We start from the raw sequence: 25134 nt of genomic DNA, 5'->3' as shown, positions 1-25134 counted from the left end.
GCTGATGACGTTTTATTGTACATCACGGAGCCGACTAAGACTATCCCTGCCCTATTTAAGGAGCTGGGAGACTTCGGGGCAGTGGCCGGCCATACCATTAACTGGCACAAATCGGTCATTTACGATCCTCAGGGGGCCCCTAGAGGGGAGTGCTTGCCCGAACAGCTCCTGCACACCACAGAGGGCTTCCGATATCTGGGGGTTTTCATCACCCGAGACGCCCGTCGTTCCTATACTGCTAACATTGACAGGATCCTGGTGGCCGCGAAGGCGGAAATGGAGCGATGGCGACAACTCCCACTCACCATCCTGGGCAGGGCCGCCCTGTATAAAATGATCCTTCTTCCGAAATTCTTATACGCCCTCCAAAACGAATATTACCCGCTGCCTGCCGCAACTACATCAAAAATACACGCTGACCTCCGCTCCTACCTGTGGCTGGGGAAACAACCGAGAGTGGCACTAACGACTTTGCAGCGGCACCAATACAGCGGGGGCATCTCGCTTCCCAACTTAGAGGCATACTACTGGGCCGAACACCTGGCCCCGGTCAACGAGTGGATACATGCCCCAGCGGATCACCCGACCTATGCCCTAGAAAAATCCAAATGGGGCGCAAGGACGGTCTTACACTTCCTGTACGGGGGTATGGGGGGTCGTAGGCTTCTCCCGGCAACTAGAATCACCCTAACGGCGTGGCGTAAAGCTACGGTGAAAATGGGATGGCAACATAGACCCACCCGGCAAACCCCCCTGTGGTCCTGCAGCTGGCTGACCGAACTCCACAAACTGAGGGGTTTCAAACAGTGGGATGACATTGGCATCTCTACGATCGGGGATGTCGTGGCGAGGGGGGGGCTGAAAACCTTCCAGGCACTGCAACAGGAATTTGGTCTTCATAACACACAATTCTTCCGATACCTGCAATTGCGACATGCGTGGGGCACACAGAACATATCCCTTACTGACATTCCCCAATATGCACCACTTGAGGGACGCCTGCTCCAGGAGCGGATACACAGGGGGGCGGTATCCATGATCTACAAAACACTGACAAACAATATGCTAGGTGACCTACAGGCCTTGAGGGAGAGATGGGAGGGTGATGTGGGCACGTTTGAAACCCTGGATTGGGAACTCATCCTCATGCACCCTAGGGAGGTGGCCATCAAATCGCGGCTTCGCCTCATCCAATTCAAGGTTCTCCACAGGGCCTACTTTGATAGGGCACGACTCTTCCGGATGGGGAGGGCCGCTGATGCCTCCTGCCTGAGGTGCCAACATCCTCAGGGTGATTTCTACCATATCATCTGGGGTTGTTCCGTGATTCAGGGGTACTGGAATGAGGTCTTCACAGAATTATCAGCAGTTCTGGAGGTTGACGTCCCCAGAGACCCTAGGTTGGCGCTCCTGGGCTTGTCGACTGAGGTGGATGTCACACGATACTCTCTTATCTTCCTGTTGTTGGCGCTGGTAGTCGCCAGGAGAGATATTGCTAGAATGTGGGGGGCACCAGGACGGCCGAATCTGGATGACTGGAGACGAGGCCTAGACATGTACATGGCAGCTGAGAGGGTTACGTATAAAGCGAGGGGGTGCCCGAGGAAATTTCGTAAAATATGGGCCAAGTGGAGGCACTATCACGGACTCGAATAGGGGGATGCACTGTGGAGAGGGGGGGGAAAATTGAGGGTTACGATATGGCCCACAGAGGTGGTCTCATGTACGACTGTTTTGCACCTGTTGAACCTGGAGGACCCGGAGGATGAGTCGACCTAATGCTTGTGGCTTCTGCCATGTGGGGTGTGGAAGACGCGAGATCCGGGGCCTGGGGGGAGGTATGGGGGACGAGTTGTTTGGGGGGGGGGGGAGGTGAGGGCGGGAAGGGGGACCTCGGATAGAGGCCTCTCAGTTGCCCGGGGATGTTCAGTGTGATAGTTGGGAGGGGGGGTTTGGGGTGAAAATTTGGACCACGAAATGATCTTATCGTGATAAATACTGTATGCTACTGTGTTCAAAATGTTGCGTATCACCGGGGGTTGGCGGAATGTTGACGCCCCCCCCGGATTGCCACACTGCTTTTCTTGATGATCCGTATGATGCAACAATAAAAGAAATTTACAAAAAAAAAAAAATTGTGAACCTTCAGTTTTATTGATGAAGTCCATTGTGTTCCTCAAGTATGAGGGCACTTCTTGTGGGAATGATTTTAGGAAGGTGTCCACATATTTTGAAATAGAATCCATTACAGAATCACAGCCCGAAACAATTGGCCTTCCTGGTGGCTCCAACAGTTGTTTATGATTTTCTGGTAAGAAATAAATAACTGGGATCCGAGGTTGTTTTGTTATTCAGGATCTTGAATTCTTTAGGACCTAATACTCCACCTTCCAATCCATTGTGAAGGATCTTGGTTATTAGCACTTGTATTTCTCGTGTTGGATCGTCCTTAATTGGCCGGTACCAAATCTGGTTATTGACTTGATTTCTTCCTTCTTTTAAATACATTTTCCTTGGCCATACAACCACTGCACCGCCTTTGTCGGCCGACTTGATGATTATCGAGTCATCTTTCTTAAGATCCAGAATGGCCTTTTGCTGTCCTGATGTTAGATTTTTTGTGCTGTAGAGCTTCTTTTTTTAAAGCTGTTGTATTGATGACAAGACTACTTGTTCAAACGCTATAATTTCCTTCGGTATGGTGTGGGCTGGGGGGTGAATTTTGACCTCTTCGCAAGCTCAGATAGTTCATTGGGTGTTATATTCTCCTTAAGTGAAAAGAAAGCTTTTAATTGATTTCGCGGAAGAACTCGATAGCTTCTATCTTCAATCGTGCAAAGTCAGTGTTTCTAAAAGTGACATTTTCAGGGTTGTGACTTACTGCCTGACTTCACCATTAAATAGGATTTTACATTACATTTCTTTATACAAAAAACTTGTCATTCTTACCGGCTCCCAATCGAAACTTTTTTCTTTTTAAATGTAATAAGGTAGAGGAGTTGGCCTAATGGCTAGGGCAGTCGCCCTCAAATCTGGAGAACTGGGTTCGAGTCTCGGCAATGACAGCTGAACATCCTGTGATTCTGGGCAAATCACTTAATCTCCCCGTGCCTAACAAAAATGAATGTGTCCTCATGTAATGCAACTGGTGCTATGTAAAGCGCTCTGATACCCTATTCGGGTCAAGTTCGCGGTATATACAACTCTGTAAAAAACAAAAAACTCAATGTTATCCTATGGGAGAGGCAGGCCCTGCATTGGTGAAAAACAAATCATGAAGTTTTTCACTACCAAGACATGTAAAAGTTAAAAGTACATGTCCAATGTTTTTGTTATGATGGTTGTCCTCAGGGTCGGTTTGATGTATTATGGTCCACCTCTAAATCTAGCCAATGTCTGAATTGCCGTGATGGCACAGTTCATTGGAAGGATTAAGTGGGGGAATAAGGGTAGGTTGGGGGGGAAGGAAAGGAAGGGGACAGCAGGGAGGGAGATCTGAAAAATACAAAGAGAATGTACAAGCTGAATACCTTAATGCTCCAATTACAACCAACAATTCCTCAATCCTTACTATGCATATCATTACTCTAAATACCTGAAAAGCAAAATACGCATCAGTGGATAGGCAGAGAGGGTTGATAGTGTTGAGGATTGTATAGGGGTGTTGCTGCAGGAATACAAAACAAACATGAACATAGGTTCATAGAAGGAAAAGCAATGGTACTATAAGGAAGTATTAAACATACCCCTGACTCAATCCTTGTAAGCTTCACAGGGATAGAGTGTAGACCACTACCACTCATATGGAACCCCTGTTAATAAAGGGAGCCAGAGACATTGGGATTACTACACCATACATCCTATACACACTTTTCTCTTTCCTCACTTTCCTTCAAGAACTGAATAAAGTCTATGCAAATGAATTGCCTCGTAGTTAGCAACACTCGTGGCAACAGTATCAGTGGGTAGTATAATGCTTCTTATACTATAAGGTATTCATAAACATTGTTAGGAGCACATCAAAATAAACATCGCTTGTTCCTTGCCGTTCACTGCTCCTTGAGCTCCGGTTTTCAGAAAGGTAAGAAACCCCTTTAAACACAAAATAAAGGGAGCTACTGTGGATCTTAAAACATCCATGTCTCCGTCGGCCGACAATACCAACCGGGTCAAGTTCCTTAATGACTATAAGTCACCTAAAGTATCTCCAACATAAACAGCGGGTTTGCAACTTTGCCAACACACTAAACCAAGAATGCAGAACAAAAAGCGGCAAGCGTTCCTGGTGCAAGGCACCCTTACCGCACCAAGGAAGGATCTGAAGAAGCAACCGACAGAACTGGACAGGCAGGAATTCCCGACGCCGAGCTCGGGAATGACTTCCTCCTTATGCTTCCTCGCTAGAAGTCTCGCGCGACTGGCAGAGGAGCATGGGAGTTGTAGTTCCGACTCGCGCTTTGCTGGGAAATGTAGTTCAGAAGCAAAGCGCGATCATGACAGTTTTAAATACACTGCTCCCTGCCCTATGGGCTGCTTAGGCCCCACCCTAGTGGTGACTTTTATGTATTTAAAAGGAAGGTTTGGGCCTGGCAAAAGGTTGCTTTTGTTAGACCGAAATGGCAGTGTAAAACTGCCCACATACAGGGGCATAGCTTGGCCAGTCAGATTGGTGGGTATGACCTTCAGATTTTCCAACAATCACGCTGGTACATAATATTAAAATGTGTTGCACGACAAGCAGGGCAAGCTAGAGAGGCTTAACAGGCAGCAGAAAGTGAGAGGAATGAGTGGTAGGGGTACTAAGTGAGCAAAAGCATATTATTTTGTAAAATAACCAACATTTTTCAAGGCTTTCCAAACAGAGATGGTGAGAGAGTTTGCATGCGTATATGTCTGTGTGTGTTAAAAGTCCAGGAGAAATCCGACAGACACATCACCATATCCAACTGAAAGCACCTGCACCCAACTATTTATTACAAAATACATTTATTAGGGTGGTGTAACACCACATACACCCCCCGAAGCTACCCCCAGCCCCACGCAGGTTGCAATGGCAGGCCTGAGGCATGTTTAAAAGGCTACTGTTGGTGGCACAATCAGTACTGCAGACCCACCAGTAGTATTTCATTTACAGGCCCTGATAACAGGTAGTACCACTGTACTAAAGACTTACAAGTAAATTAAATGTGCCAAATGGGTGTAAGCGAATTTCACTATGTTTAAAGGCAAGAGCACAAGACATTAGCACTGGTTGGCAGTGATAAAGTGCTCAGTCCTAAACGTACATGAGGGTGAAAGCAAAACGTTTGGGGATGAGCCTGCAGAAAGACTAATTCAAACAATGGGTTTGGCCAATATTGGTATTTTTATTTTCCTTTGCAGTTAGCATTGATTTCTCATGGTTGATGGTTGTTTGTCTTTTTTTGTGACTTAGATTTTAATGCAGTTGATTGGGTGGCTGGGGTATTCATGGATATCAGTGTTGAGATGCTGTGTCTCCGGGTTGTCTCTGTTCCTCTGTAAAAGAGTTGGGTGAATTGTTGTAAGAGGGTGAGTAACAGTGTTTGTATGTGGAAAAGATGTTAGTGAACAACTATGGCCTGATCGTGTTTTGAGGTGAAGTTGAGACTTGTGTTGGATGTAGAGTGATGCAAAGCTTAATTACATTTCTTTTTCACCTGTTAATGGTGGATTGGGTGTGAGTCAGGAGTGGAGGAAGAATATGAGGGACTGACTTTAATGCTCTAAATGTAAGCATTATTAGAGGAGATGTGGATCAAGCAGGAGAGATTTGGATATGAGTGGGTGTGATATGACCAAAAAGGTAAGGTGGAGTAGTAAGATCAAGCAAGTGAGTACAGAGAGATAGTACAGAGTGAGGATTGAGGGAAAGTAGGTTTAAGGTTGAGAAGTAGGGGGTAGAAGAAGGAAGACATGTGTATTATTTTGGGAAAGAAGGATTGAAAGAAGGGATTGGTTGCAGAGTGGTGAAGAAGACGAGGTGAATATGGTTGGAAAGGCAAAATGGCTATGTGAGAATGTTCATCGACATGTGGGAATAAGAGGACTTGATGTGAGTCTACGGGAACAAGTATATGTGTGCAAAGAGAGATAGGGTGCCTAGTGAATAAGTAATGAGGAGGGACACTTGACCCGAGGGGAGTGTGAGGAATGTGTTGTGAGCGTTGATGTATGATGATTTCGAATGAGCACTAGGGAGAGATGTGGCCACATAGTTGGGTGACTAAGTCTTAAATAGTGAGTGCTACCTGAGTTGTATGGAGGGTGTGGTAAAGTTTATGGCCCTAGGCCCTTTAAAGGCCATGCCAGGCCAAACAGGCACAATCCTTAATCTGCTGCCTTTATCAGGGCTCCCTGAGGTCCTCTGTTGAATAGTGGAGAAATCCTAGCAACTAAGTGACCTGGGTCCAATGAAAGCCTGAGCTCTCGCAAGTCAGGTGACCAGCCTTAGCAATTAGATGGACCAATTAGAGCCTTAGCAACTAAAGCGACCAACCCTAGTGGTGACCTCAGACCATTTTTCTAAAAATAATTATCCAAAGCGTTTTGGTTATTTTTCATTTTGGTGTTTTGTTTAGCACCTTCAGGCAACTTTAGAGCACTAGGCACACAAAAGGTAAAGCAGGTTGTGCTCCACTTATTGATGTGTCGTTTCCCTCAACGAGGAGGAATGTGGCTCTAATTCGACCAGTCAGAAGACAAATGTAAGTTCCAAAGTGCAATGCATTGTTGATTAAAATAATAGAACTGATGTGATTGTGTTGCATGAAACCTGACAAATATAAACATACTGAACATTGCAGTAACCTCCAGTTATCACTTTTAAAATCCCACTCAAAACACTTGATTGCCAAAATGCTATTGCAGACATTTGACTAAAGAAAAGTCTCCTTTGTGATCCTTTATCAGACTGTATGAATGTGAGGAGTTAAAAGTAACTTGGAGGCCCTCCTTAGACACCTACTTACAGCTAAGACACCATTGACAAAATATGTTACTGATTGATCATTGCAGAGCAGGTCATGGCCTCTCTGTTTTCTTTCGTTCAGATCACAACGCTGTTTTTCAATGTGATCTTTGTGTGAATTCTTCATGGAGAGGCATGTTGCCAGTGATATGACCCATCAGAGGCTGAGGATGGGAAAGTGTGTCTCACAGTATGAAGACCATTAATCTAAATTAATAAAAGGTTCTTAATTGTTCAATATTTCTTAACTAAATCGTTCACTAAATTTATTTATTTTTGTTTAATAATTTTTAATTTAATTTTAGAGAAAGAAAAACATTATCAAACAAATGAACAAAGTACAAATATGATATAACAACCAATGTAGAGAATTAGAACAAGGGATAATAATTTAAGATGAGAGAGAAAAAAATAATTACGTTATATAAGGTGTGTGTTGTAAGATAATGAAAGATGAGAAAAGAAAGAAAGGCAGAGAAAAGGAGAAGGTAAAAAAAGGAAAAGTATAAGGTATGAAATGAATATAAAAAAGGGAAAAATATAGAATAAGATAAAGATTAAGATTCAGGTTTGTATGTAGAAAGATATGAAGTAAAAGGCAACCACAATAGATCAGATTTCATTTTCTGAGATAGGGAAAGAGAAGATTCATTAGCAATTCTGTGTTCATCACAAATATAATTCCACCAAATGAATGATGATAATTTAGAGTTGTTTTTCCAATAGGGCAAGAACACTTTAAATCTGAGAGTAATAAAAAGATCAAACAACAAAGAATTAGAAGAAAAAACATCAAAAGCAGGCGAGGCAGTGCCAAGAAAAACATTTTGCATTGATAATGGAATATTACATTGAAATATTTCCATGCATTTAGCCCAACTAGTTTGCCAAAACCTCAATACATTCGAACATTCATATAATTGGTCAATCAAAGTCCCAGTGGAAGCAGAACAAGACCAACATAGGGGAGAGGAGGTAGGGAACACTTAGATATACATTCAGGAGTAATAAGAGCTCCACTATAAATGAAGTATAAGGATTCAGTGATGCGGGCTGCACCAGAAGTTTTGAATAACTTCAGCCAAAATGTATCCCATCAAGGAATAGGAGGTGATATAGATAAATCCGCTTTCCAAAATATTTCTTTGTGGGTTTTAGACCGTTCAATAACAAGTGACAACAACATCTTATGAATAGAAGCAGCCTTAGGTCTAAGGTCATGAGAAATGCTGTATATCGGTGTGGTAGGGGTAACTGAGGGAGAAGCTGAAGGAAAATGATTAGCCTTAAATAGAAGCAGATGATATTAAAAGGTACTCATGAAGAAATGAGTTAGACAAGTTATATTGTGACTGCAATTGGGAGAAGGGAATAACAGAATTATGAAGAACCAACTGATAAATAAACATAATTCCCTTCTCCTTCCAGTGCTTGTAGTAGAAGGATTTACGTCTAAATCTAATAAATTTATTATACCCAATAGTAGAGGACAAAAAACATTGATGTGGATCAAGACCAGCTGACAAAATATTAAATAATAATTGTTGGGAATATTTCAAAATAAGATTATTTGATATGAAAGTGCAATTAGACTTATATATTATATTTGTGAAAGAGAAATCCGTCAATAGGGAGCGTTCGGGGGCCCTGAACACTCATGGCGGGGGGCGTGCAGGGACCGGGGCGGACGGGGGCCCTGAACACTCATTTCGGGACGGGCTGCTATGTCGGGGCGGGCGGGGGTCGGGGACGCCTGATTGCTCCCGGACAAGGTCGGGGCGGGCTGATAGTTATTCCATAAAAGTTTGACACAAATAGAATTAATTTGAGAAAAATACGAAACAGGAATCCTTAAAGGTAACATGGATAATGTGTAAAGGACATGGGAAACAATCATCATTTTAATAGTGTCCAATCTACTCCACCATGACAGGTGGAGAGGCGACCAAGAGAGAAGTAATCTCTGTAATTTGGTAATTAATAAATTAAACAAATGACTGAATATGTTAGAAAGAGTAGAAGACAACCAAATTCCAAGATATTTTATTTTTGTAGGACACCAAGTGAAGTTAGTGTTGGTGAACATATATTGGTAGTAAAGGGAATTTAAAGGTAATACCTCTGTTTTGGAGAAGGTCAATTTATATCCGAAGATGCTAGAATATAACTGAACTTCATGTAAAAAAGGGAGGGAGGGAGGAAATAGGGTTAGACATATACAGCAGAATATCATCATCGTAGGCTGACAATTTATTTCAGTGGAGTTATGTACAAATCCTGAGATAAGTTAATTAACACGAATGCGTTCAAGGAAAGGTTCTAAACATAAAACAAATAAAAAGGGTGAGAGAGGGCAGCCTTGACGTGTATATCTATACAGGGGGAAATATTTAGAAAAATGGTTATTAACAAAAATACTGGCACGCGGGGCAGAGTATAACAGTTTAACATAGGAGATAAAATTCGATCCAAAACCATGCCACTGAAGAGTAGTAAACTTAAATTGCCAATTAATATGATCGAAAGCCTTCTTTGCGCACAGAGACAATGCTGCAAGAGGAGACTGGTATTTTCTTCCAAAGGTGATGACATTAGAAAACATTCGAGCATTATCAGCAGCCAACCTGAACCTAAGAAAACCAGATTGATCGGTATTTACCAACAATGGGACAATATTTTCAAGAAGAGAGGCAAGGATTTTAGCAAATATCTTGCAGTCATAGTTAATTAATGAGATAGGGTGTTAATTTTTACAAAGGGTGTGTTCTTTATCGGGTTTGGAAATAAGGACAATCAGAGCTTCCATTAAGGAACCAGATGCCATAGAATCTTTGAGGAAGGAATTAAAAAGAGCAAGAAGTTTAGGGGCAAAAATAGAAGAAAAAGTGGAAAAAAATTCAGCTGAGAGGCCATCAGGACCAGGTGCTTTAGATTTTATTAAAGATCCAATGGCATCCGTTATTTCTTGGAGAGTAATCTCAGTTTCTAATACAGCAAATTTATCAGACAAGGATTGGGGTTTAGGAAGAGCATTAAAAAAGGTATGCATAGTCTGACTAGAGGGGTTTGTGTCATCAGAATAGAACGACTGATAGTAATCTTGAAAAGTAGTCGAAATATCTTCATTGCAGGACGACAATTTATTGGTAAATTCATTTAGGATACTTCCAATATTTTTATGTTCAGATTGGATTTTTTGTAAATTGACCAGCATTTTGCCGGCTTTATTTTGGCCTCCATGATATTTGGTCTTAATTTTAAGAAGGACATTGCATGCATCAACAGTGGCAAGTTTGTTAAGAGCAGATTTGACCTTAATTAACTCGTGGAGAGTCAGGGGGTATTAAGAAGTAAAGTAAGTATGCTCCAGTGATTTGAGCAGTTGTAGTATAGTTGTATACTTGGCCTGGTTAGTTTTCTTCTTTCTTGCTGAGTATGCAATAGGTAAGGCACGGAAAGAGGCCTTAAAAGCATCCCAAGTGTTAGGAATAGAAGTGTCCATAGAATTATTAATATTGAAAAATGTGTTGATAAAGGTTGTGGCTTCAGAGCTGAAATCATTGTCGGGCAAAAGAAACGACAAGATTTTGGAGTACTCAGGGAGAGGTCAAGTGAGGAAAGGAAAGGAGCGTGGTCGGAAATAAAAATGGATCCAATCTCGGAAGATTGAATAGAGCGGAGTAAGGGTTTACTGGCCAAAATATAATCAATTCTAGAGCGAGTATGATGAACATTAGAAAAAAATTTGAATTCAAAAGAGTCAGGATTACATGTTTTCCATAGATCAAATAATGGACGTGAGGCAATGACAGATTGAAATGATCTGTGGGATTTATCAGGATTGAATTTACATTTGGACTGTCTGTCAGAAAATGGGTCTAACCACTAATTAAAATCACCGGCAACAACAATGTTAGGATTGTCAATGGAGGAGAGTAAGATCTTAATGTTATTCCAAAAATCAGGGTCTCGTTTAACAGGCCCATAAATATTGAATAAAACAATTTCTTTATTGTGAATGACAACCTTAGCCATTACCCAACGTCCATCAGTGTCACATTGTGTAGATAAAATTTGTAAATGCAACGACTTATGAAAGAGAATAGCAACACCACCCTTGCGATTGGAGGCTGGGAATAAACAACTTGGCCTACCCACAGTCTCAATAATTTAAGAGATTCTGCATCATTACAATGAGTTTTTTGTAAGAAAGAAACATGAGAATTCAATCTAGGCAAATGAGTGAGTACCTTTTGTCTTTTAATGAGGTATCCCAGATCACGAACGTTTCACGAAACAACATTACACATATTGGGAGGTGGGGTAGGTATTACATGGATGGAGATGATACACTTCAAGAACCCAGCTGAAAACAGAGAAACACCATTTATTAAACAAATATGAAACACAGTTTGTACAAGAACAAAAAACAGAGATAAGCACATACATCATACAGATTAAAAAAAAGAACAAACAATTAAGAGCATAAAGAGAAAAGGAAATAATAAGAAAAAGAGATAGATCAAGGAAAGGGATCCAGATCTAGGATGAAGAGTAGACGAAGTGAGCACAGGGCGTAATAGCACAGAGAAAAGGTGGAGCGACAAAGAAAGAGATGCTAAGAGATAGAAAAATGAACAGCCATAAGGAACATTATAGAAAAAGAGTTAGAGATGTTGGATAGAACTATCAACGGAGATTTGCGAGATACTTTGGAGAAAAGACGTCAATTTAACAGGATCATCAAAAGAACGAGTAATGCCCTCATGAGTAATTTTACACATACACAGATGCAAAATGCCATAGTGAATATGTGACTGTCTCATCTGAGGGCAAAGAGCAAGAAATTCCTTCCTTCTGGCATTAGTGGCATTAGAGAGATCCTGAGAAAGATAAACGGTATGACCAGACCATACAAGGCGATGCTTCACTTTTGCTGCTTTAAGCACACAATTGAGGTCCGTAAATTCCCAAAATAGCATTATAATTCCTCTAGGTCTAGTAGAGTTCAGTTGGATTTGACCAAGACGATGTGCACGTTGGATCTCTTATGGCCACCAGATGCTCCCTGCCCTAAATCCATGGGTGGCCCGGCAAAAAACCTGAGCGTTTGGTTTAGTGAAAATCTCAAATTTGAAGACCATATAAAAAAATTAACAGGTGTCTGTTTTGGCACTTTGAAAGCATTGCGCAGATTTTTCCCTTTACTTCCAGGGGAAGCTAAAGAGACGGTGTTACGTGCCCTAATTTTATCTCGTGTTAGACTATGCTAATGCTCTGTTTAGTGGTATTCCAACCTACCTGATTAAACACCTTCAGGTTATTCAGAACGCGGTAGCTAGACTCCGTTTTAACATCCCCAGGAGGTCTAGCGTCCGCCACCATTTGCGTAGTCTACATTGGCTGCCGGTGGCACAGCGGATTTTATTTAAATGCCTGGTTCTCTCGTTCAGAGCGACACACGAGCAAGGGCCATTGTATCTGAGAAAACGGTTCTCAATGTATATCCCCAAACGCTGCCTTAGATCGGCTAACCAGTGTTGGATGGTCCTTCCCTGATTCCAGCGTGCTCGGCTGGGGGGTCAGTCTATTTCTGTAACAGTGGCCAGAGCTTGGAACGCACTTCCCCTTCACCTTCGTGCTATGCAGGATATTGCCCTTTTTAAAAAAAGCCTTAAAAACCCATCTTTTTAATATAATAATTTGATTCCCCCTCACATCCTCTGCCTACATTTCCGCTCTCTGCCCCTCCATACTTTACCGCGCCAGGATACTCCTGAGTAATCGAGCGCATTATAAAACGTTTTATAACATAACATAACATTTATATTTAGTGAAGGCTCTAATGACAGATTGAGAAGCTCGGGCAGGAACCTCTTCAGAAAGAGAAGAAGGCCTGGCCCCTCCAAATTCTTTGGTAAGCCAAAGAGACGAAGGGTATTACGTCTATTGCGATTTTCAAGGTCCTCAGTATGTAACTTGAGATGCTGAATTTCCTGCTCCAGGATAGGAATCTTAGTAGTAACGTCATGTAAATCACTGATACGTTGCTCCATATCAAACACCTTTGCTTCCATATTATTCCACCTGTCCTCAATTTGTTGGAGTTTCTCATTAGTAGAGGACATAAAGGAGTTTCAACCCCTCCCCTCATCAAGAATAGTGTGAAGAACAGGATTGTGAGATGACAAAATGGGTGAGGGGGTCATTTTTACCCTTCTTAGGTGTTGTGCCAGAAGACGAAGCGCTAATAAAGGCTGACATGTCACTTCCCATAGTGGAACTCAGAAAAGGACGATGTAACACCTTTAGTGGTGACCTCAGCCTGCCCATACGTTTATACACACTATGTGGAGGAAGGCAGGTATGAGGAATAAAATGCTAATAAGATATATCTGTCACAGTCCAAAAATGAGAGACATTCCTCCTCTCCCTTTCCTTCTAAAAAAAAAGGAAATAAACTGTTCAGCGATGAAACGATTAATAAATTGAGCAAAGTCAGTGCAAGAAAATAAAAGTGCAAAAAATGATTTGAGGCAACCACATGTTAAAAAGAGCAGAGAACAGGAGCCCATTCATTCCAAAAAACTCATTATAAGCGCATTATAAAGGAGACATAGCAGAAAATCCAAGTGCTCATTGGAGAGAGTAGCAGCAGCTACATAGAGAGAGAACAAAACGAGAAAAAAAGTTGTAGAGTGTTAATGAAGCACAACACAGGTTTTACCACAGCAGGTGGTCTTAAAGTGCGAGCGACAAGCTCACGAAATGGCGGCCGCTCGCATTGAAGTGCAGAAATTCACCGTTTCTGCCAACAGGTCAACAAGAAGAGATACGTTGTCAGAGCAGCTCCAAATGCCGCTCCTACCATCAGGGAGAGTACAGATGGAGATTCCCACTCTTCAACGTGTCAGACACAGGCTGGAAATATGGAAGAGATCTCCGCTTCTGAGTGGAGCTCAGCCCAGTGCTATCTTGCTTCGGAGCATGACCATGCCCTTCACTATATTTATGGAGTGACAAAAATCAGGCTAAACACGCGCTCACAATGTGATGCACGGGTGAAGCCAGCAATTATTGTTGTTAAAAACCTATTGGAGGGTTTTTTCCCACATCTATTTGCCCAAGTAAAAAACGAATAACTAGCTGCGAATTTTATTATTTTCTCAAATTATAAGCTGATTTATTCAAAACTGCTTGTCCCAGAAGTGATTGCCATTTTATGTGCTACAACCAAAATATGTAGCAACAACAAATCTGGATCTTGATCTATGAAATATTAAAAAAAGATCCACTCACTGAGACAACAACATCAGACAAAAGCAGATTACTGATGTTTACATGCACAAAACACTGCAGCTTCTGTGAAAGTGTGTGTAGTGAAATAGAAAGCTTGTTCAAATCCGATAAGCCTCTAAATGGTCAATGGTCCTTTCTGGGCGCCCTCTTTCATGATCTAAATAAAGAAAACATGCTGATGCTGAACCTCCTGTTGACCATCTCATCAAGTCCCATGCCATTGGAATATTCTCAAGAAGATATCATACCACTCTTGGTGGATATAGATCAGCTGCCCCAGAACTATGAGAACTTATTACTGTGCAACCTATATTTGACGTTGACACTCTGATGAATTAGATTTCTGCCCCCAACGATCTAAACCAAACTAAACTAAATAACTACATCTAAACCATACTAAACCAAATACCTGACATACCACTATAAGACTTTCCAACTCTCCCGGTGCCATCATGTTTCACACTGTGTAGGTTCCCTTCACACAGTCTCCTGATGAAGGGCCGATATCACACTATGGAACACAAGCGAGCTGGGAACCCCTGCACAGAGTGGGTTTCAGACTTGTTTATGGATGCTCTGGCCAGTCGTTGTTCATTGAAGGGTTTTAAAACTCCCTAGAACATTGGAGGCAGCATCACAAACTTTTTTTGGTTTGTGTGTGTTTGCTGGGGGGCGGGTTGAAAGTCTCAGGCTATGTTCGACACAAAGTCCTCCCCCCTCCAAGGCCCTGTCCCTACTCTCAAGTGGTGGAATGCTTTTTCAAGTTGGCAGGTTTGCACTATATCCAAACGTTTCACCCTTGCACATGCTCCTGATCTACTATTTCTGACTATTATAAAAATAAATTCACCTCAAATGACCAGATATCAATACATGCAGAGGATTAATGAGATTATGCCAAATGAGCCATTTTATCAAACAATACAATTTATTTATTTGCAATAGGTGTGCATATAAATCTCTTTTTTCTACTCTTCTTTCTCTAGCTTTGCTTCTCTACTTTCTATGTTGCCAAAAATACTTTACTTTTTTTTTATTATGTCCTCTTATAACAGGTCAAACACATTTTGTTCCCTGAGGATGCATTGACGTTTCAGTGTGAATATTGTCTTCAACTGTTTGGTAGCCAATTTATTTTATTTTGTTCCTCTTCCTTACATAATAAAAGTAACATGAATTTAAAAGTAAACCCACTTGACAATCCTCAGATACTATAACCACCTGCTTCTTGTTAAACTCTAAAGATGAAATGCCATGGTTACATAGTCACACAGAAAGAAAAACAGCACCCACAATTCTTATGTATATTGAACTGCTGTTTCCAGAATCTTCAAATATGCTTTTCTCTTTTATCTTGGTTTTGTTCTCAGCTTGTAGACACAACTAGGTTTTCTGACCTGTGCCAGGAAAGAGCAGACAATGACCAGAGAAGAGGAGTTGCCAGACTGGGTGTCGGCCAAAGAATTTTACGAAAAATATGACGCAAAAGAAATCCTTGGAAGGTAAAGTATCTGCAGATATTGATAAGAAATGTCTGGAGTTGTACCACTTTCATTGCCTGTCCTTATTGTGAAAGGACAGTTGTACCGCTTGGATGGTTCTACCACTGAAGCGGATGCAGATCCTCATTGTTGAGGAAGTGCGACCCTTTTGTAGGTTCTCAGAGAAACCATGCGTTTTGTTCGTACAATAGATAAATTCCTGAAGTAAGTTTTGTCACATCGATTTAAATTATATCATAAATAGCCTTAATGCTGTGTCGTACATTCTGTGTTTTAAATTGATTTATTGTGGTGCCAGTTTCTATTCTACACAAAAAAAAAATTCTGTACTGATGTGTGATCATGAAACTGTCTCTCTGCAAAGGCATTTTACTTGGCAGAACTAAAGATAATTATGTCCTCATAAATTAAATATGATCTCCCTTTTTGGGTTATAATCCAAAATGAGCATTGTACATATTACAATGAAATTTCCATTGGAAGAGTAGAACAAAAATAAAGAAAAAGGAGCATAAATTAAACTTAATAATGAAACCCCTGAAAACAGTTCTCAGTTTTGCAATGCCAATCTTTATGTTGAACGCTATGCTGCTCTGAATATTTGCACCCCACAGCTTAAACCGTCAGCACCATAATACAACCAAGAAGCTACTAATAATAATAAATAATAAAAAAAAAATAAGCATACCACATGAGGCCAGGAGGCGAAATAGAGAACTTTTAAATGCCAGGAGGGTCCTGTCCCTCTTGAAAGCACTCTGCTCCAACCATTGTTCCATCATCACCACAGCCAAGGCCACCATCAATGAACCATTCAACAGAGCCCTATTTTAGACAGTCAAAAGGGTTATCAATCCCATCCCATAACCCACCATCAGTTGACAGACCTAACACTATCAACCTCTTCTTCCTAGGGAACATTAATAAAATCAGATCTAACATCACCAATTCATCATCGTCAACCACACCATCACCTACACCAAGCCACCACACCACTAACTGGTCATCCTTGAACATTATATCCCACACAGTCCTCTTCAACACTGTGAACTCATTCAAAGCTACTTCATACAAAGGTGATGTGCTTCACGTCTCTTCATCAAGACTCTACAAGGATAAGCCCTCATTCCCTAAATTGTCACTGACTCGCTAACCCATGACACACCTTCATGTGCACCCCCAAAGCTGGACAGATTCTCGCCCTGTTGAAAAACACCAGATACAGCCGGCCCTGCCAGCTTCTGTCCTATTACCCAACTCTCGTTCTTTGGAAAAAATATTGAGAAGACAAAAGAGCATAAATAAAAATACAACGAATTCAATGTATCAACACTTCAACAAATTAGAGTTGTACACAATATACTTGTGATTTTTACATATCAAGGTACTAAGTGCACTTCTATGCAATATGATCCTTCAAATGTTTGTGCAGTGGTATTTCCGAATGACAACACAGTATGAAATGCTGTACACTCCACCACATTTAGTTGTGTATTCAACTTCCTATTATAAACAAAAACAGATGATTTGAGATGGTTAGCCTGCTTGTTTCAAGTGAGAAAAAATCCCTTTTCCAGACCTGTTTCTCGGAGTGTTATGAAAGTAGAATTGGCTTCTCGCCTAATTCACCTGATGTATGTGCCTCGTTGGTTAGACAGGTCCTCTTAATGTCCACATATAAGACCTAATTTACTTTTTTTCTCTGTTAAGTAGGTCATATATCCCTTCTTGTTTTTGGTTAAATGATGGGCAGTGTTCTGAGCAAATTTCCCAGGTGGTTCATGTTGAGAGACTTGTTCCTCTGGTGTTAGGTTGGCAAGTCTACAATATCTGGGACCTCAACTGTCCGCTGACCAGGGTTGAGGTGAACCCTATGTTGATGGGAATGTGCCAGCTATTATCTTTCTCCCAGTAGATGGAGTGATATCGAGATATGGAGCAGGGTGTGTGGTGGGGTTCATGCACCTGCAAAAAGAAAATACTTGTGGCCAAATTAAGAGACAGGCTCACTGCACGGGCACTGTTAGAGTATGGGAAACCCCTTTATAGGTACACCAATTGCACAATGATGCTTGAGCCAAAGGAACACAATATGTGGATTTTCCTTGTGCACATACTCGTAGCATTGTGAGCGCTTGTGCAGGGGACGACACATCAGACGGCACTAGACTTCCCTGCTTGCTGTCTGTGTTGATGGGTCTTTCCTTACCCTTGAGGGCAGAGTAGACTGCCCCCAGCCTCATGGAGGTCCTCTGGACTCACAGGCCCAGGTGCATGGCACACTTGCATAAAGGTTGTAAGTGTAGCACCTACCACAATAAAATCTATTCATGTGCACCTTGGCCTTGGGAAAGGGATCTGTTTTTTTTAACTGCAGCCCTTCTGTTTATTTGATTACTATAGGCCCATGGACGCTAATTCACAAAAAATGCCTGAACGTGTATTGATGATAATTTTTGTAGCCTTTGGTTCATGTTGAAAGAGGCAAATGTAGCCTTCCCCCACTCTAGATTCATCCACTTGGTGATATCAGAGGTGTGCAGTGGTTTCTTTGACTGAATATTGGGAAATATGCTTGGCGGGCATCTGTAGGGCTTCTAACTTGGCTTCTGTGAATACTGTCATTTTCATCTTAGTGCTGGAGGGAAAACTGCTGCTTGCTTACGATTCACAAGGCAGCTAACGTGTATTCTGATAACGCGGCCCTGGTTGATCACATCACGTATTACGAGCAATGTGGTGCTTGAGTGATTTGTTTTCTCTTCTGGTTATGTTGGCCACAGTAGCCAGCATTGTTTATACATCTTTGGAGATCGTTAGTTTGACAAGTAATGTTGTCAATGCTAGATGCAGCCTTAGCACCACATGCCGCTTTATAAATAGATCTCCCAGTTCACGGTATTTACTTTTTGAACACTTGTCTTTACTTACCCATATTTTTGTTTACTTTGATATTAGTACTTATATCTATATTTATTTTGTGTTTCATGATTAAATGAAGTTGTACCTAGTATAATACCACATTTTTCAACCAATACATGTGCACTCCTACTTTGATGCCTGTTTAGCCCTATCAGTATCCAAATATAATAATTCACCCATATGAAATTATTATCTTTGTAACAACGCACATGTAAGGTTATTTAAGAACATTTGATCTTTTTAATGTTAACTCCCCAAGCAGTCAATCTTCACAGGTACTGATGTGGTAGTCTTGAGTCTTGAATGACTGCTTGGTGAGCCATGCAAAAGAAGATCAATTGTCTGTGTATCGGAAAAACAGTGTCTTTATCTGTAAAAATGAGCATAAACGGATATCTGATAGCCTTAATTATAAAATAACATAAACACACGGATGAATAAACAGTCCCATTTACCATTTTCTGATTGTAGTTGCTAAAACACGTTGTTAAACTATGGGAAGCCGTTCACGTCAAAATTACAGATCCCCATTTACGACACCTTCTGAAATGCATATCATGATGCAAAATGATTATGACACACACCAGAAGAAATATACTATCTGTCAAGGTAAATATGATACCTGGCAGAATGAATCTGACTTGAACCAAAACGAATATGAAGCGTGGCAGATTGAATATACTACTTAGTGATTAATATAAATAACACACACTCTGAATTGAATAAGAAATATATTGAAATATATATCAATGATACTTTAATGAACATAGCCCTCACTATAAACAATATAGCAATCAGTGAAACAAATACAATATGCATCAAAAAGAATTGGAGATTCCTTGAAATGACTGACATATGCCAAGAGGAATATGACATACATTAAAATGAATATGACAGATTGAAATTATTATAAGTTACTGAAATGAATATATTATATTCTGAAAAGAATATGATGCATATTGAAATTGTAATAGCATACACTGAAATGAAAATAACACATGTTGCAATGAACATAAATTGAGTTGAAATTAATATTACCTACATTGCAATGAATATGAAATATATATAAGAAATGAATAGATGATTTCAAATGAATATGGCTTGTGTTGAAATAAATATAAGCCCTGTTAAACTGAATTTGACATGCCTTAAAATGGGTATGAAGAAAGCTGAAATTCTCATGACATTTGTCAAAATTAATATGGCATGCATTGAAATTAATATGATACATATTCAAATGAATATAATATATGTTAAAATGGATAAGTTGCATCTTAAAATCAATACGACAAGTGTTATATGAATATGACATCTATTGAAATAAATATAACATTGATTGAAAAATATCTAACACATGTTAAAATGAATATGAAATGAGTTTAAATTAATATGAAGTCCATTGAAATGAATTTGACATGTTTTAAAATGAATACGAGTAACATCAAAATGAACATGAATACAACTTGTTTTAAAAGTAATTTGATATACATTGACATGATTATGATATGTGTGTTGAAATGGATAGATTCATGTTAAAATTAATATAAGATTTGTTATTTTGAATGAGTCGTCCATTGAAAGGAATATGATATATGCTAAGATGAATAGGACATGCATTGAAATGACTATGAGCCCCATTGACATTGATTCCAAATGGCTTATAATGGCTGAAAATAAAATGAAACTTGACAAAATGAATATGTTATGATTTGAAATGAATATGATATACATCAAAATGAATATTTCAATTATTGAAATAAATATGACCTATGTTGAAATGGATATGACCCATGTTAAAATTAATATGACAGGCGTTACTCTGAATCTGACATCCATTGAAATGAATATGACATTTTTTTGAAGGAATATGACACATGTTAAGATGAATATGAACCACTTTGAAATGAATATGCCACCTGTTGAAATGAATATGGCCACATCAAAATGAATATGACATTTATTAAAATGAATATGCAATTTTTTAAAATGAATATGAAACAATTTGAGATAAATGTAGCATGATTTGTAATTAATAAGCACATATCAAAATGAACCAAGGCATGTTTAAATGAATATGACCCCTGTTCAAATGAATATGGCTTGCAATGAACTTATGTTGATTTGCTTTAAAATTAATATTACATATTGAAATGAATATTACATATTCTGAAAAGATATGATAAGGACTACATTGAATTAACTAAAATTAATATAACACACATTTAACAGAATATAAAACAAGGAGCCAGTCTTTATCATGCATCCATTACATGCATCCATTTGCAACGCAGTTAAATAAATCTACATTTGTCACACCCTACTTATCACACAGTTAAGTATTTTTGTAAATAACATAATTTGTTTATATGCGCCTCTGGTCCAGGCAACACACTCCCCAGCAGCTCCGCCTGCAGCGCCTCCCAGCCTCATATGCAGAGCCTTCCCGCCTCCTGGGTTCGCGCCGGCAGTCCGCCGCTCCTGCGCTTCACCCAGCACCACCTGGTCCTCTCCAGACTTGTTAGGAGACTCGTGTTTTCGAGTTCCCTTTCCATTTAGCTCTTCTTGGTCCTGACTCATTTTTACTTATTTAGCTGACTCAGTCATCTCGCGCCTGACCTGAGGATTTTGCCTCACTCCAGGCAACCTTTCCTCCCGTTGCTGCCCCGCAGCCCCTCCCACTGACAGCCCCGCTCCCCCCCCATCTCCAGTCCCGCCCCCTCCCGTACTTAATGGTGGACGCTGGGCGGACACGCGCAGTGGGTGCGCCGCTGGCACGCCTAAGGCAAGCCCGTCTGCGCCCGTCCATGCCTGGACCGCGCCCAGCGCCAGACACCCTGGCCCCCGCAAGCGCCACGACACCCAACGCCACAACGATACCAAATTCCTCCACAAACTCAATGCCGACCGATCGTCCACCTGCTTCCAGGCCACCCCTAAGCTCACCCATGGACCTTTCTCCTGCCGTAGCTGCAGCTTCACCAGCCGCCGAAAACCCGCAGGTTCCACCCCACCTGCCAGGGCAGGAAGCAACCATCTCAGATGCATACTACTCAACACCCGCTCCGTCCACAAGCACGCCATCGAATTCTGGGACCTATTCCACTCAGCATCCACTCAGCCTCCCCGAACGTCGCCTTCATGACGGAAACCTGGATGAGCCCCTCCTCGGCACCTGACATTGCCATAGCCATCCCGGACGGCTACAAGATTATCCGAAGGGACCGCACTGACAGACCAGGAGGAGGAATCGCCATCGTCCACAGGAATACCCTCAGTATTTCAACCAGGATCGTAGACATCTCCAGTGCCGCAGAACTCCTGCACTTCCAGATCCACACTGATCCCAACACCACCTTCAGAGGAACCCTCGTTTACAGACCCCCGGACCCCGACCACAGTTCTCAACGCCATCACTGATGTCGTCAACGCGCACGCCCTTGCTTCCACAGACTACATTCTCCTCGGAGACCTGAACTTCCACCTCGAGAATGCCAACAACTTGAACTTCCACCTTGAGAATGCCAACAACAGCAACTCCATTGCCCTGCTCGAAAACCTCGCCAACCTTGGACTCAAGCAGCTCATCACGACTCCCACCCACTCTGCTGGACCCACTCACGCTCGACCCCATCTTTTCCGCCAGCGACCACGTCACCTTCAGCCACACCATTGAACCACACTGGACCGACCACCGCTGCATCCTCTTCACCTTCAAGAAATGCACCACCACCCGCAACGGACCCCCTACCGCAGCTGGAACAAGGTCACCGAAGACCAGCTCATCACCATTCTCGCTCGAGACCCACCAACCGACACCACCGACACAGCCGCCTGCAACCTCAGACAATGGATCGACAACCGCGCCAACACTCTCGCCCCGATCAGAAAACCCTCCAACAGACGCACAGACAGAAAGGCTAGCTGATTCACCACGACCTCCAGGAATCCAAGCGGACTTGCCGAAGACTCAGGAAAAAGTGGCGCCACAAACAGACACCAGACAACCAGGCTGCCCTAAAGAACGCCAGCCGCAAGCACCACCAACTCATTCAAGCCACCAAAAAGACCTCCCTCAAGGAACGCATCGACAACTAACGCACACAACAGCAAAGAGCTCTTCAACATCGTGAAGGAACTCTCCAACTCCAGCTCCAACGACATCTCACCATCGCAAGACCTATGCGACTCCCTAGCCACCTAGTTTCACCTCAAGATCGCAGACATCCATGTCAGCTTCAACACCCAGACCCGCCAGACAGCAACCGACAACGCAGACTCGCCACCCCCCAACCTCACCAACCTCCTGGTCTCCTGAACCCACATCAACAACAACAACACCATCAAAACCATGAACACCATCCACCCCGGATCACCTTCCGACCCCTGCCCTCACCACATCTTCAACAAAGCAAACCACATAATCGCACCCCGACTCCAGAAGATCATCAACAGCTCCTTCGAGACCGCCACCTTCCCGGAAAGCTGGAAGCTTGCCGAGATCAATGCCCTACTCAAGAAACCCAAAGCGGACCCAAAGGACCTCAAGAACTTCCGGCCCATCTTCCTGCTCGTGGCGAAAGTCATTGAGAAGATCGTCAACAGGCAACTGACCTGCTTCCTCGAAGAGAACAACATCCTGGACCCGCCCCAATCCGGATTCCACAGCAACCACAGCACCGAAACCGCTCTCATTGCCACTACTGATGACATCAGGACCCTGCTGGACCACGGCAAAACCACAGCACTCCTATACCTCTCGGCCGCCTTCGACACCGTGTGCCACCACACCCTACATACACGCCTCCACATCACAGGGATCTGGGACAAAGACCTGGACTGGATTACCTCCTTCCTTACCGAAAGAACCCAAAGGGTTCCGCCTCCCCCATTCCGATCCGAAGCCACCAAGATCATCTGCGGCGTGTCCCAAGGATCATCCCTCAGCCCAACCCTGTTCAACGTCTACATGGTACCGCTCGCCAACATCTTCTGATCGCACAACCTAAACATCGTCTCCTACGTCGACGACACCCAGCTGATCCTCTCACTCACCAAAGACCCTGTCACAGCCCAAACCAACCTACCCGCAGGAATGAAGGCCGTCGCCGATTGGACGAGGAACAACCGCCTGAAACTAAACTCATACAAGACAGAGGTCCTCATCCTCGGCTCCACCCCCTCCGCATGGGACGACTCTTGGTGGCCGACCGCTCTGGGAGGCACACTGACACCTACCAACCACGCACGCAACCTGGGGGTCATCCTGGACTCATCGCTCTCATTGACCTAGCAAGTCAACGCCATCTCCTCCTCCTGCTTGAACGCCCTCTGCATGCTTCGCAAGATCTACAGATGGATGCCCACTGGAACCAGACGGACGGACACCCAGGCCATTGTCAGCAGCAGATTAGACTACGGCAACGCCCTCTATGCGGGAACCACGGCCAAACTCCAGAAAAGGCTACAACGCATACAGAATGCCTCTGCACGCCTCATCCTCGACGACCCCCTCCACACCCACATCACAGCCCACCTGAGAAACCTGCACTGGCTCCCAGTCAACAAGAGGATCGCCTTCAAGCTCCTCACCCACACTCACAAAGCACTCTACAACGCCGGCCCAACATACCTCAACAAACGACTCACCTTCTACACCCCAAACCGCCAGCTTCGCTCCGCCGACCTCGCTCTCGCCACCGTCCCACGCATCCACAGGACGACCACCAGCTGCAGATCATTCTCCTACCTCGCCGCCAAGACATGGAACACCCTCCCCACCCAACTGCGCCAGACCAAGAACCTGCTGACCTTCAGGAGACATCTCAAGATCTGGCTGTTTGAGCAGTAGCTGCATTCCCCGCCCAGCACCTTCAGACCCTTACAGGTGATTAGTGCGCTTTACAAATGATTGATTGATTGATTGCGCGTAGAGATAAAGGGAGGTAAGGATGATTTTAGGGTTTCGAGGTGATTAGAGGTAAAGGGAGGTAAGAATAATTGTTGATTTTCGGGGTGGGTAAAGGTAAACAGAAGTAATGGTGATTTTAGGGTTTAGGGAGGGGGTAGAGGTAAAGGGAGGTAAGGAATAAAAAAGGGGTTCTCACGTTCAAAATAAAAGGAAAAAACACACATACACATCCATATACATGGGTGTGCACACATATGTACATATCTTTGTCATTTCAGTATTAGAGTCCCGTCTAAATTGTGCAAAAGAGGAAGCAGGGAACTCTGGGTAGTACCTAAGTTTACATGGAGTGCAGCTCCTTTCTATGGAGCACTCTACAACACCACTAAATCAGCTTACCTCAAATATCCATTATTCTAGCAAAGTTTTTTAACATAGGATTTGTACAGTTCGATCCACTCCAAGCTAGAAAGTGACTAAGGGCCTGATTATGAGTTTGGCAGACTTGGAGGGGG

At 42.5% G+C, this 25134-nt stretch overlaps 1 protein-coding gene across 1 annotated transcript in view; it reads left to right on the top strand.

Moving 5' to 3' along the window:
- PHKG1 (phosphorylase kinase catalytic subunit gamma 1) overlaps positions 1-25134 on the top strand; it is a 222700-nt gene that overhangs the window by 71750 nt on the left and 125816 nt on the right. Inside the window, exon 2 of the mRNA XM_078683552.1 lies at positions 15658-15789. Coding sequence (XP_078539678.1) covers positions 15707-15789 — 83 coding nt within the window. The 5' untranslated portion in view covers positions 15658-15706. The remainder of the gene's footprint in view (positions 1-15657; positions 15790-25134) is intronic.

Source organism: Lissotriton helveticus, chromosome 3_1 (genome assembly GCF_964261635.1).
Source record: "Lissotriton helveticus chromosome 3_1, aLisHel1.1, whole genome shotgun sequence".
NCBI classification, from domain to species: domain Eukaryota; kingdom Metazoa; phylum Chordata; class Amphibia; order Caudata; family Salamandridae; genus Lissotriton; species Lissotriton helveticus.
This window is presented reverse-complemented; position numbering and strand designations above follow the sequence as displayed.